At 35.3% G+C, this 15,624-nt stretch overlaps 1 protein-coding gene across 2 annotated transcripts in view; it reads left to right on the top strand.

Moving 5' to 3' along the window:
• Positions 1 to 15,403, top strand: part of alpha-Man-Ia (alpha-Mannosidase class I a) — a 477,107-nt gene extending 461,704 nt beyond the window's left edge. For both annotated transcript variants that reach the window (XM_075302903.1, XM_075302904.1), the window contains 5 exons: positions 5,702 to 6,314; positions 6,385 to 6,609; positions 6,686 to 6,824; positions 11,057 to 11,318; positions 11,383 to 15,403. In XM_075302903.1, coding sequence (XP_075159018.1) covers positions 5,702 to 6,314; positions 6,385 to 6,609; positions 6,686 to 6,824; positions 11,057 to 11,318; positions 11,383 to 11,532 — 1,389 coding nt within the window. In that variant the 3' untranslated portion in view covers positions 11,533 to 15,403. The remainder of the gene's footprint in view (positions 1 to 5,701; positions 6,315 to 6,384; positions 6,610 to 6,685; positions 6,825 to 11,056; positions 11,319 to 11,382) is intronic.
• Positions 15,404 to 15,624: the final 221 nt, after the last annotated feature.

Here is a 15,624-nt window from a genome sequence, read left to right as displayed (position 1 = left end):
GCGATACAACAATTATAACGACCTTCCAATTTTTTGATACCATTTTGGTAGAACTCCTTCGGTTTTGCCTCAAAATAGGCCTCAGTTTCGGCGATCAGCTCTTCATTGCAGCCAAATTTTTTCCCTGCGAGCATTCTTTTGAGGTCTGAGAACAAGAAAAAGTCGTTGGGGGCCAGATCTGGAGAATACGGTGGGTGGGGAAGCAATTCGAAGCCCAATTCATGAATTTTTGCCATCGTTCTCATTGACTTGTGGCACGGTGCGTTGTCTTGGGGGAACAACACTTTTTTCTTCTTCATATGGAGCCGTTTTGCCGCGATTTCGACCTTCAAACGCTCCAATAACGCCATATAATAGTCACTGTTGATGGTTTTTCCCTTCTCAAGATAATCGATAAAAATTATTCCATGCGCATCCCAAAAAACAGAGGCCATTACTTTGCCAGCGGACTTTTGAATCTTTCCATGCTTCGGAGACGGTTCACCGGTCGCTGCCGACTGTCGATTGGACTCAGGAGTGTAGTGATGGAGTGTATTACGAGTTAACAGCTGCAAACACCGCTCAGAATCATCAACACGTTGTTGTTTTTGGTCAAATGTGAGCTCGAGCGACACCCATTTTGCACAGAGCTTCCGCATATCCAAATATTGATGAATGATATGACCAACACGTTCCTTTGATATCTTTAAGGCCTCTGCTATCTCGATCAACTTCATTTTACGGTCATTCAAAATCATTTTGTGGATTTTTTTGATGTTTTCGTCAGTAACCACCTCTTTCGGGCGTCCACTGCGTTCACCGTCCTCCGTGCTCATTTCACCACGCTTGAATTTTGCATACCAATCAATTATTGTTGATTTCCCTGGGGCAGAGTCCGGAAACTCATTATCAAGCCAAGTTTTTGCTTCCACCGTATTTTTTTCCCTTCAGAAAACAGTATTTTATCAAAACACGAAATTCCTTTTTTCCATTTTTTTCACAATAACAAAAGTTGCTTCACAAAAGACGCTCTATCTCACAAACTAATTGACTTACAGACGTCAAATTTTGACTCGAATCATTTGAAGGTTGGTACTATATAAAAATAATATGCATTTAATACTAGCGACGCCATCTATGTGTCAGACCGGGAACTTATCAGCCAACCTGTTATCGAACTAAGCTTTTTGGGCAAGACGATACCAATGTCTGATAAAATAAAGTACAAAGGAGTAACCTTGGACAGGAAACCGAATTGGAAGAGCCACACCAAAGAGAGGACTGAGAAAACCTATATATGTTGAGCACTGTGCTGAAGAGCTGTGGGCTCTTAATGGAGCCTGAATCCAAAGGTGACGCACTGGATATATAAGAGCGTAATAAGGCCAATCCTGACATACGACCACTTCCACCAGAGCCTTGGAAACGATACTGGACTTAAGACCTATAGATGTTCATATAAAAGTGTAGATGTTGTGAGAATGGACGGTGGATGAAATGGCGGATGCGGCAACAACCCATGAGCGTACACGACTGGCGAATGTGACATTTTGACGGCAGTAAAATTATGGTGGAAGAATGGGACCCCAGAAAAGATACCAGAGGGAAATAACTGTTACACCGATGCATCGAAGATGGGCTGGAGGACGAGACTGGTGTATATGTGGAGCACCCGGTCACCGAGATCCATGCGCACCGATGCCCAAAAAAGTTGGACTCTAACGAGCCCAGGAGTGGCTTCGTTTGAACAAAAATGACCAGTTACCGAATTTGGTTTTTCCCATGACATCAGCACGCGTAAAACAAAAATGACTTAAAAAGGAGTTTCCTCGCTTCATTTCTACCGCACAATGGCCACTAAATCTCCAGATCTCAATCCGTTGGGCTTCTGCGTCTAAGGCAGTTTGGAAGTTGGGACTAAAAAGTACCAAAGACGACTAAGATGAAGTTATTTCTAACATTTTTTGCTTTTAAACAATAAAATTTAAAAAAAAAATGGATGAAATTTGCTACTCATGTTGGTATGGACGATTTTTAATGAATTTGAGTTGGAGACACACACATTGTAAATCGATTTTTCAGCTAATCGATTTTTTTCCAAGAAGAGTCAAAGTCGGTTTTTTGTATCATTCAAATTCGACTGATCGACTTTTGATATTTTTGGAAATCGACTAATCAACTTTTAACGAAAAGTCCGAGAACTTGACTTTATATTAAAATAAAAAAAAAAAATATGATGCAAATATTTCTGCGATGGCTCTGACAATATGAATAGACGATATCTTTATTTTCAAAAATATTTCAAAAGAAATACGTAAGTGCAGACGTGTTGAATACGAATGTGTAAAATTATCCACAATAACTACTCACAATAATTATTCAAGGCTAAATTGCGTAAAAAAAATAATAATGGAAACACACAAAATTTTTTTCTGTTTCAATCACGTAATTAATTGATCCAATTAAATTTTTTATTGAAATATCTTCAATCACAGTACTGATAGTATCAATAAAAAAAATTAATTGAAAGTCAATTAATAAATTAATTGATCCAATTAAAAAATTAATTGATATTAATAATTTCTGTGATTGATTTTTATTCCAATTAAAAAAATTGTTGAATCAATTAAATTTTCAATTGAATGTTTTTTTAAAACCAAATTAAGACTTTAATTGGAAAAATTTTCGTGAATTTTTTTTCGGTGAATGTCGGTTTTTCCAAATTGTGAAAATAAGTTGAGTGGGATTAAAAATTCTTTGGAACAAAAATCTTAGATGAACTGATGAGAATGTGAAAATCGGATAGTACAGTCTTCTGAAGACATTTGACTACTTATGAAAATTAAAAACTGTAGTCTTTTGAAGGCTTTGGTCAACATTTTTATTTTGTCATGGTGCTTAATAGACTCTAGCTTTGAAAGCTTAATAAATAAACCTTCTCCTGGTATTTATATATGAAGATTTTGTAATGTTTCAACATACCCTATGGGAAATTAGTGCAAATTGCCACTAACGGACCTATCACAGAACTGGTACCTGTGCTCCAGTTAGTTGCAATTTTTAAATAGTCGTAATTTATTTATTTCCGTACTCGCTTGATATTAAAATCTTAGATTCATTAAAATTTTAATATCAAACATTTTCACATTTACCCCCATTTTCATGAAGCTCCGTTAGTGCTACGTTAGCTAACGAAATTTCAAACCGTGATATCTACATATCTGTCATCTTGCGTATATATTCCATATGCCAGTTAGAAACTTAACTGCTGAAAATTTGTCAGTTAAAGTTAACCGGAAAAAAGATATTTCCATTTTTCTTTCTGTTAACTGACAGTTAAAGCCTAACGGAGCTACATGAAAATGGCCGTTAGTGAAATGAAATTATCAGACTAACTTATTGTTCGACATATTTCAAAAAAATTTTTTTTTATTTCGGGTTCGATTGGGATGCCCAAATTGATACAGATTTCTAAAAGTTTGGCCGAGACTGTTTCGCTAAAAGTTGCCAAATCAACCGTTACAAATGTAATTAAAGTGTTTGGGGTAGGGGAAAGGTAGCAGATATTTTCAACCACATAGAACTGTCAAAGTTCGCAAAGAAATATCTGGTTTGGAAAGCCATCTGTACCTGTGGCTTGAAAAGCAGCATTTTCATAGCTTCCGGGACTGTCAACCAAGAAATTTACGTGAAAGAGTGTTTGAATAAACGTCTGCTGCCTTTCCTGAAGAAACACGGTTGTTCCGTACTGTTTTGGCCGGATTTGGCATCTTGCCATTACGGTAAAAAGGCCATGGAGTGGTACGCCGCCAACAACGTGCAGGTGGTTCCCAAGGACAAGAACCCTCCCAACACGCCAGAGCTCCGCCCAATTGAGAAATACTGGGCTATTGTCAAGCGGAACCTAAAGAAGAAAAAAAACTGCTAAGGACGAGCAGCAGTTCAAGGCAAACTGGCTTTCTGCGGCGAAGAAGGTGGACAAGGTGGCTGTACAAAATCTGATGGCAGGTGTCAAGCGAGAGGCCCGGCAATTCGGATTTGGAAAAGCGAAAGCTTAACTGAATATTTTTCCTGAATTTTATACTAATTGAACTTGAAAAAGAAATTTAATTTGATTTTTTAAATAAACGATTTCACCGATTTACACGCGTTTTCCCTTGACCAAATTTTGACCGTATCACCCTTTAATACAATTAGATTAACTAAGATTAATTTTTTTTGCTGGTAAGGGTAGGAAAATGACAGTGTGTCCACCTGTGTGCCTGACAGTGTGTCCTCCCGTGTGCCGAACTCCAAATGGCTACCGGCTAAAACCCCACCTTGGAACCTCTTTCACATTACTTCGAGGTGGACTCTTGACTATCTCTTTCTGATCCGCATCCAGATTCAACCTTACATTACTTATGTCGTAGTCTCCATGTCAATCTTTTTTCTGCGGAGAACGTGTTCTACAAATCGTCCTATGGCCTCCCAGTTCTTCTCACTCTGTACCATATTCTGGACTATATTTCTCGGAGAGACATGTCCAATTTCATCTTGCAGCCCTGTCCGTCACTCTGCCCACCGGCTACATATAAATAATGTATGTTCGGCATCATCCGCAACCTCTTCGTAAATATAGTTCTCTGAGTTGCATTTCCCCATACGATGCAGATACTTTCGAAAGAACACGTGACCAGGGACCATCTGCGTCATATAATACGTTACTTTTCCATATCTTCTCTCTCGCCATAACTCTATGTCAGTTATAAGGCGGTGTGTCCATCTGCCCTTTGTCTCGTCCCTGCCATCTTCCTGTGGTCTCTTGTTGAATGTTCGATATGACGTCTGTCGCGCCTTGTTGTTTAGCCTCGAAAACGCTTTTCCGCTCAATCGCCTGAAGGTCTATTAGGATCGTTCCTACTATCACTAATGCGGCTTCCGCCGAAACCGTGCGTTGTGATGAAGTGATTCTCAGAGCTGCCGTTCTCTGTGCTGAAAGCAGCTTTTTCGCTCTAGTTCGTCTCTGTAGGGTCGACGCCCACATTGCACATCCATAGAGGAGTATACTCCCTATGGGAAATTAGTGCAAATTGCCACTAACGGACCTATCACAGAACTGGTACCTGTGCTCCAGTTAGTTGCAATTTTTAAATAGTCGTAATTTATTTATTTTCGTACTCGCTTGATATTAAAATCTTAGATTCATTAAAATTTTAATATCAAACATTTTCACATTTAGTGAAATAAAATTATCAGACTAACTTATTGTTCGACATATTTCAAAAAATTTTTTTTTATTTCGGGTTCGATTGGGATGCCCAAATTGATACAGATTTCTAAAAGTTTGGCCGAGACTGTTTCCTGTTTCCTGTTTTTTATTTTGGGATGCCCAAATTGAAACGGATTTCTAAAAGTTTGGCCGAGACCGTTTCCTGAGGACCTGTCTATGGGGTGCTCCTGCTAAATTGTCCCAGGACGTGTCCTTTGGGATGAGCCCAAGACGCGTCCTAAAATGTAAATTTACCCCGTCAATGACAAACTCATGTTAAAGTGACCAGTTCCTTCCATACGTTTTGACCAGAACTGGGACTGGTCCATACACACCAGGGACTAGTCCTGTACCGGTTCTGTGGTTGATCCATTTCCCGTAGGGTACCTACAAAAACTATAGATTTTCAATATTTTTTCTTTCTTAAACTCAACTCTTATTAAATATCTTTCCTATCTTTCTCCATTTTAGATGATGCAACATGCTTGGCTCAATTACAAACTCTATGCCTGGGGTAAAAATGAATTACGACCCCTTTCACAACGGGCCCACATTGGAAGTATCTTTGGTTCTCAAGAACTGGGCGCGACAATTATCGATGGCCTTGATACTCTCTACATTATGGGCTTGGAGAATGAGTACAAAGAGGGTCGTGACTGGATCGAACGTAAATTCTCATTGGACAATGTCACCGCGGATTTATCAGTGTTTGAAACGAATATTCGTTTCATTGGAGGCCTGCTCACCATGTATGCCTTTACTGGTGATAATTTGTATAAAGAGAGAGCCCAACATGTTGCCGATAAACTATTGCCCGCCTTCCAGACACCCACAGGTATTCCCTATGGTTTGGTCAATCCCAAGACTGGATTAAGTAAAAACTATGGCTGGGCATCGGGAGCAAGTTCAATTCTATCCGAGTTTGGTACATTACATTTGGAATTTAGCTATTTAAGTGATATCACTGGAAATCCTCTCTACAAGGAAAGAGTACAAACAATTCGACAGATACTCAAAGAAATTGAAAAACCCAAAGGCTTGTATCCAAACTTTTTAAATCCCAAAACTGGAAAGTGGGGTCAATGTAAGTTGATGGACATTAAATCTGAATTAAAATATTCTTCTTATTATTACTGCTCTATATTTCATTCTAGTACATATGTCTTTGGGAGCTTTGGGTGATAGTTTCTATGAATACCTACTTAAGGCATGGCTTCAGTCAGGCCAAACCGATGAAGAGGCTCGTCAAATGTTCGATGATGCCATGGTTGCAATTATCGAAAAAATGGTGCGCACGAGTCCAAATGGTTTAACATATGTTTCCGATTTGAAATTTGATCGTTTGGAACATAAAATGGATCATTTGGCTTGTTTTGCCGGTAAGTTTCCCTTAAAATGCCATAAATAAATTTTATTTATTACATCTTCTCTGTTTTCTGTTGTTTTTCTCCAAAGGTGGACTTTTTGCATTGGGCGCCAATACAAGACAAAATGAACATACAGAGAAATTTATGAGCATAGGCAAAGGTATTACGAATACTTGCCATGAGAGTTATATCAGATCAACAACACGTCTAGGACCAGAAGCTTTCCGGTAAGTTTATTAACTAGTATACTTGTATTTATGGAGGGCGAAAGTTGCCCAGCAAAAAAATTGGAAGTTCTTCTAAAGGCACAACTTTAAAAGCACTTCCAAAAATGTCCTCCCAAAGATGTTATTTATTTTAACTGCACAGAAAGTTCATATTAGTCAAATTTTTAGTACTACTTTTTTTTCATATTTTTACGACCATTTTCATGTATCTCCGTTAGACTTTAACTCCCAGTTAGCAGAAAGTAAAATCGAAATTTCTTCCCTCCGGTTAACTTTAACTGAAAAATTTTTAGGAGTTAAGTTCCTAACTGACATATGGAATATATAGACAAGATGACAGACATGTCCATAGTACGGTTTAAAAGTTCGTTAGCTAACGTAGCACTAACGGAGCTTCCTGAAAATGGGGGTTAATGGAAAATTTTTAATTTTTTTGTTTCAAATAAGTGAAAAACACTTTCTGAATTAATAAAATGGTAAAAAATGTAGAAATTTTGCCGAGAAAAATGCTAGAAAAATTGCGAATTTTTCAAAATATTTGATGTCAAACGTTCCAAACAAGCGTTAGAATGCATTAAAAATTATAAAAGTTTGTACAAAATTATTTATTTGTCAAAATATCACAAAATTTCTTAATACACATACAAAACACTGAATTCGCATCACACCTTAAGAAGTGATGCAAATTCAGAGCAACGGCTGTTAAAATGGTGGACATCCATCCTATGACAACCCCATGTTAAATTCATCGCTTCTGCGCTGATTTTGCACCACTTCCAGATCCAAAAAGAACATTTTCACTACTTTTTTGGCGACGCTTTTTTGGTGGATGACTGGTGATTAAAGATCAGTATTTTCAAAAATGCAAATAATATTGTGCCTTTCGGTCTCTACTGGATTGATTGACTGAATTTCCCATGCGTTTGTTTGTTTTTAAACGCTTCTATATTCGCATTCTATATATTGGTCTCAGACTCGTCGTGGTGAAATTCTATGTTGATCTTGTCTGTCTTTGAAAGTTTAAATAAATATGCCTCTAAACAGCTCAAAGTGAAATGGTCGTTTGTAATTTGTTCGTTTAGATTTGTTCGAATCGTCTATCTGTGACACGAATTATGGCCTTCAAACGGCCCTGCGGTATTTTAGCCTTTTCCCAATGAAGCACCGTCTTGACATGATCAACACTTTGGTATTGTTTAGTGCCAACTTTACTCTCCAAAATGCCCCATGCGCAAAAGTCCAAAGGATTAAATTCCAGAGATTTTGTTGGCCATTGTGTGGTAAAAATGAAGCGAGGAGCTTCCATTTTTAAGCCATATTTGGTTGAGGCGAGGTGAGTGGGAGTGTGCTGTTGGAATGTCCAGGGTTTGCGGCCGAAATGTTTGTCTGCCCAGGGCTTCAATACTTTTTTTATGACTTTTTCCCGATAATATTCGGCATTTATTTTGACCCCACAGTCGATTAATACGACCGGGAGTTTTATTTTGACCCCGCAGTCGATGAATACGACCATCGGTCTTGCACAGTGATTCCAAATAGCTTTTTTGGAAATAATTCTGCAAACTCTTGAACGGATAAAGATTACAACATAGTTTTGAAAGCTGAGGTGTTTCCTCTAAGTTTGCAAATTTGTAGGTCCCCAGTGGGTCCACGGGCTGACATATAGGCTTTGAAAGTTGGTCATCTCGCAGGTATGAAATTTTGTTATAGCTGTCAACTCCGCAATTATGAAGCGATTTCGATTATTTTTTCTTTGCTGGATAGAACTTGTAAAACTCTGCAAAAAATGCTTGTAGACTAAGATATAAGTCTCACAATTTATTTATTTCCAATATGTTGACAAAGTAGGTCAGTATTTTGAACCTGGAAGTTCCGTTTTTGAACGGATCCTTAATTTCTTTTTTTTAACTGCATTCAACGCCTACAGGTCAGCACTAGGGACACAAATTGCAGGAAAACATCTGCTTTCACACAAAGAAAAAAATATGTTGGTCTCTGTAGCCGTTCAAAAGTTGCAGAATTATTTCCAAAAAAGCGATTTGAAGCGATCGAAGGTGTACATTTTCAGCTCACCTCTTTAGTAAGAAAATCCGGTCATTTGTTTTTTTTTTTTTTTGCAAATTGCTCAATTTGGTACGGCTTCCCATCGGAGAATTCCAAATTCTGTAAGTGACCATGAATTGGCTCTTTCCAGACTAACTTGTTTATATGCATCGACGAGCTCTTACATTTTTATACCCTCCACCATAGGATGGGGGGTATATTAACTTTGTGATTCCGTTTGTAACACATCGAAATATTGATCTAAGACCCCATAAAGTATATATATTCTGGGTCGTGGTGAAATTCTGAGTCGATCTGAGCATGTCCGTCCGTCCGTCTGTTGAAATCACGCTAACTTCCGAACGAAACAAGCTATCGACTTGAAACTTGGCACAAGTAGTTGTTATTTATGTAGGTCGGATGGTATTGCAAATGGGCCATATCGGTCCAATTTTACGTATAGACCCAATATAAACGGACCCCCCAATTTGGCTTGCGAGGCCTCTAAGAGAAGCAAATTTCATCCGATCCGGCTGAAATTTGGTACATGGTGTTAGTATATGGTCTCTAATGACCATGCAAAAATTGGTCCACATCGGTCGATAATTATATATAGCCCCCATATAAACCGATCCCCCGATTTGGCTTGCAGAGTCTCTAAGAGAAACAAATTTCGTCCGATCTGGCTGAAATTTGGTACACGATGTTAGTATATGGTCTCTAATGACCATGCAAAAATTGGTCCATATCGTTCCATAATTATATATAGCCCCCATATAAACCGATCACCAGATTTGACCTCCGGAGCCTCTTGGAAGACCAAAATTCATCTGATTCAGTTGAAATTTGGTACGTGATGTTAATATGTGGCCTCAAACACCCATGCAAAAATTGGTCGATATCGGTCCATAATTATATATAGGCCCCATATAAACCGATCCCCAGATGTGAACTCCGGTGCCTTGTGGAGAAGCAAAATTCATCCGATCTGGTTGAAATTTGGTACGTGGTGGTAGTATATGATATTTAACAACCATGCCAAAGGTGGTCCATATCAGTCCATAATCATTTATAGCCCCCATATAAACCGATCCCCAGATTTGACCTTCGGAGCCCCTTGGAAGAGCAAAATTCATCCGATTCGATTGAAATTTGGTACGTGATGTTGGTATATGGTATCCACCAACCATGCAAAAATTGGTCGATATCGGTCCATAATTATATATAGGCCCCATATAAACCGATCCCCAGATGTGACCTCCGGTGCCTTTTGGAGAAGCAAAATTCATCCGATCTGGTTGAAATTTGGTACGTGGTGGTAGTATATGATATTTAACAACCATGCCAAAAGTGGTACATATCAGTCCATAATCATTTATAGCCCCCATATAAACCGATCCCGATATTTGGTTTTGGAGCCTCTTGGAGGAGCAAATGTCATCCGAGTGAGTTGAAATTTGTGGATGACAGTCTTTCGTAGAAATGTCTACGCAATCCATGGTGGAGGGTACATAAGATTCGGCCTGGCCGAACTTACGGCCTTATATATTTGTTTTAACTTCAATTGCTTTAGTCCATGCTCAATTTTGTGTTATGTGTTGCATCCGTTGTCGCTATATATTCAGCTCACGAGTAAGTTTTCTGTCACTGCAACGTGAATTTCGTTAAAATCTGGCATCCGCTTTTCAGACAATTTCTGGTGTAGTCACCGTTTTTTCGTCCACTGTTTTGGCGCGATGCAACATTGCCAGTATTGTGATAATGGGCAATGGTACGAGAAACAAACGATTTATTCACATTTAAATGTATATTTGGTTCTTCAGCCAAATAAAGAGCAATCACACTATCACGCTTTAATTCAATCACGAATAACTTTATTTCTGAATGCAATAGATCAAAAGGCTTTTGTAAGCTTGTATATACTAAAATGTCACCAGAATAAATCTGTCAGTTGTCAAAAATCAAAAATAATATTCTGGTGATGAGATTTTTATTTCCTCCACAAGAAGGTCTTTTGAGATATTTTCTTCAGTATAAATCTGGCTGGGGGATATGCCTTATTTGTGATGCTATTCTTCCAATGCATACTTCCCATATATTAAAAAGGGGCAAATGCTTAGTTTCCCATAATAATGTTTTTTTTTTATAACTTATATTATAACTTCTATTTTCTTCTTTTCCAATTATAGCTTTAGTGAAGCTGCCGAGGCCCGTGCCTTGAAATCAAATGAAAAATATTATATTCTAAGACCCGAAACAGTGGAGAGCTATTTTGTGCTTTGGCGTTTAACACATGATCAAAAATATCGAGACTGGGGCTGGGATGCAGTGCAAGCATTGGAACAACATTGTCGAACACCACATGGATATTCGGGTATTAAAAATGTCTACCAAGATGTGCCACAAAAGGATGATGTACAACAAAGTTTCTTTTTGGCCGAAACATTAAAGGTAAAAACAAATACTTAAAATGAAAAAAATCGATATTTTTAAATATCTCTATTTACATTTTCAGTATCTTTATCTGCTATTTTCGGATGATTCACTGATACCATTGGACGAATGGGTCTTCAATACCGAAGCACATCCCTTACCCATTAAGGGATCGAATATTTATTATCGCCAAGCGGCGTCTACATCAGCCGCAGCAACGAATGCTTCCTAAAATGCAAATATAGCCAAATTGTGGGATATCTTAGATTCAAATCTATTCCATATGCTGCTCGTTATTGTTTTAAGTTTCTTTCTCTTTGTCTACTATCGCTGTTTTCGTTAGATACCCTTTGAATTTCCAAATTTAAATATTTTTCTTGACTATTGAATACATGACCAACAGAAATATTTTTTGGTTCTACGTTGGTCATGTGTCAACATAATTATATAATTTTCAATTTTATTTTTTATGTTTGTACGTATTTTTTTTCATGTAGGCTTGACAAACAAGTGTATTTGATATAGATATATATTTTTAATAATTTTTAATTTTGACATTGATCTTGTTTTTGCAAAATGGTAGAACATATTCAAAGAACTACAACATTTTTATGAAGCCTTATTGTTAAAGGTAAAATCCGAATTGTTATCAAACTCATGTAAGGATTTTAAAGATAAATACATTATAGTTAAACCAAATTCGAAACAACAACAAAAACATCAATAGCATTTGTTTATTAATAATCATATTCATATAAATAATAATATGTTTGGCCAAAATATGCAGTCGAAACAGAAAGGTCAAGACACTCTGAATCGATTGATATTGACAATTTTTTGAAAGTTTCCGTTTCCAAAAAACGAGATATGTTTTTATTATTAAGTATGAAACTGATCCTGCATTTAGACGCCGTTCAGATTACAATTTGAATTTGTTTGAAATGTCTGTGTCTTAAGAGAATCACAGCATACATTCAATTCCTAAGATTTGTTTTCGATAAAAATCGTAGATAGCATAAATTGAATGATGTATCTAACAATGCCCCTTTCGAACTACAACAGAAAAAAAACCGCCCAGTTGTATCGAAACCGACTTCAACGGTAGCAAAAATTAAAAACTCGCCGATGAAAATGGATCGTCTTAATTCTCTGCATTATATTCTTATTCGTCCAATAAAGTCGATATGTATTTTTTTCTAGGCAAATTCCACATGTTGTCCACACAATAATTTGTATACGACGACGATACTGCAGCTCATTTTCGTAGTGATGAATTTATCATTTTTTTCCTTTTTCGTAGACAAGTCTTAAGGCTTAGACACATTATAAGACATTTTGTAAAATAAAACACTATATATACTGTGAACGGCTCAAAAATAAACATTGGACATGCAAGGGTTAAATTAAATAAATAAAAATAAAGATAAATGATGTCATTTTTAAAATAAACTGAGTAATTAAAAATAAATTTAAAAACAAAAAATTATAAATTAAAATTGATTAAATTAAATGATATTAAAGTAAAATCAAACAAAATTCAATTAGATAAAAATTAAATTAATTATTTAGAATTGTAAGAAATAAATCAAAATTATTTAAGTTATATTACATTAAACTTATTAAATAAATTAAAGTACAAACTAAGTTGACTTAAATTAAATTGCATTAACGGCCATTTTCATGTACCTCCGTTAGGCTTTAACTACCAGTTAACATAAAGAAAAATAGAAATATCTTTTCTCCGGTTAACTTTAACAGAAAAAAAATCGGCAGTTATGTTCCTAACTGGCATATGGAATATATACGCAAGATGACAGATATGTACATAGCATGGTTTAAAAGTTCGTTAGCTAACATAGCACTAACAGAGCTTCATGAAAATGGGGGTAAATCAGAATAATTTACCTTTAAATGATATTCAAATTAATTTTATACATTTAAAACAAATTACACTTGATTACACTCAAACAAAAATCTGTGTTAATAGTAACACCCACTGACTGGTGTTTTTCAACAGCATAATTCTATTATTCCATACGAGATTTCTTTCCCTTTTTTTCAGTTATTGTTTATAACTGCTGAAACTTCTAACTTATTTGCTGTTAGAGCTGACTTTGTCTTTTGAAAGTAAAAAAAAATTATAAATTATAATGCGATGAATTACACACAATGCGTCAATCCGACCTTTAATGGATGGTTGATATTTTTGACTTATTGAGGCACTTTGTTAACCCTTTCACTACCGATGTCCACTACAGAGGACATTCGAAAACGTCTCCAAACTCTAAATCCCCACTTTGTTTCGATTTATTTCTCGATGATATTTTCAAGCAGAGGCTCTTATCTAATGGCGATTTCGATTGGCAAATAAGGTTGAACATTCTCGAAATTGATTGCAAACTATGAAGAACACTGGCATAGCTTGTGAGTCATGTATCCCTAACAATATTATAAATTAGCAATAACTTTGAAATTATACTATCATTTGGGTGAAAATACAATGAGGGAAAAAGTAGTGTAACACCAAGGCACCATATTTTTTGCGAAACGAAAACGCCTTAAATAAGCTATAAATATTTTCCATATTGCTGGGCACTAAAATGTATTTTCATAACATTTCTGGATAATAAACGAAAAATACACAATTTTGAGACAATTTTTCTACTGAACGTCTCTAGTAAATGGATATTCATATAAAAACTATAGCCTATATTAGTTCAGATTCTTTTTTGATTTTTTTTCCAACACTTCAAAAGATATTACAGGTCAAATAGCGTTTAGTTTCCTATGACCATTTGGTCAAGATTCAGGAAATAAGTTTTCAGAACAAACACATATAGCTTTATAAATAATTGAGGTGAGCCTTCCAAATTGCAAAATTTTTTCTATATGCTGTTAGTACAAGTATAAACAGAGGAAAAATTAAAGTTTTTCAGATTAGGTTTAATTCGGTAGTGAAAGGGTTAACTCAGTTGTTTCTTTAGAAGAGAAAATTTAACCGTCAATCAACAGACGGAGTGACCCTTGATATCTAATTCCACCTTAATTCCTAAAGGATTCAGTGATATGGTTTCCAAACTTATTATTTATAAAAAAAAATAAATTCAATTCTATTCGATTCAATTCAATTAAATTCAATTCAATTCAATTAAAATATAATGCAATAAAATAAAAAATAAATTAAAATAAATCTACTTTACTCTTAGCAAAAAAAACCATGAACATCTTAATCGATTCATAAACGTGTTGTAGATAGGACTTTAACACATTTAACCATTTACATTGTTGGAGAAATATATATTCGAATGACTCTGCCATTTACTGCAACTTTGTTTTATTTTCAAATAAAAAACTTTTATACCAACACACAAGACATAAGTACAGCAGCAAACAAAGAAACTAAAAACAAAAAAGAAATACCTTTAAATTATTCGCACACATTTATAGTTCTAACTATCGAATTTTCAACACTCTTTGTAGAATTATATTTTGTATGATAATTATTATCTCATATCTATATATATATATTTAAATAATATTGTAACTAAATGAAAGTCAATGTTTAAATAATACAATTTAATAGCATGCACTCTTTGTTTTTGTTTTCTTTATTTCTTTTTGTAGCATAATTTTTTATTTTTTAATTGATATTTTATATCTTAGTTGTATGTACATGTATACTGCTTAGATATTATTTAGATTTTATATTTGTTTCAATTTTAGTTTTTTTTTGTTTTTTTTTTTTTTTTTTTTGAACGATTGTAATTTATATTATGTATTTATGATGTTTATAACAGAGTTTCCTCTCTATATATATATTTTTTTCAATATCCTAAATATTTGCAACCGAGGCAACTTCTTTTTGAAGATAATCAAGTTCTATTTGTTAACACTTAGCTACAGTTTAAGAGAAAGTGAAATCAGAGATGAAGACAATTTAGAAAATAGATACTCTTATACACCCCTACTCCTCAGACATAATGAATATCTTATTGCAGTGATAAACAAATTGTATTATTAAGCAGGAAGTTAAAAAAAGAAAATAAAAGAAAATTTAAACATTTTGTTGAAAAATGTTATTAAATTGAAATTTGTAAACCAAATATTGCATTTTTTTCTTCCATTTCACCTAATTGGTTTCGAAATTAGAGGAAATTTGTCAGTAGGGCGCAGAAGAAAACTTTGTTAAAAAAAGCAAAAAGTCGACTGAAAAAGGGACTTTTTGAATTAGCTCAATATATTCATATTCTTGGAGCTATATCAAAAAAATAAAATCTAGCAAGTTTACTTAGTTTATCGACCTGTTTTTCCTTATTTATTAGCT

The sequence above is a fragment of the Haematobia irritans genome, chromosome 3 (assembly GCF_050003625.1).
Source record: "Haematobia irritans isolate KBUSLIRL chromosome 3, ASM5000362v1, whole genome shotgun sequence".
Classification (NCBI taxonomy): Eukaryota; Metazoa; Arthropoda; class Insecta; order Diptera; family Muscidae; genus Haematobia; species Haematobia irritans.
The sequence above is the reverse complement of the archived record's forward strand: the minus strand, read 5'-3'. Positions and strand labels throughout refer to the sequence as shown.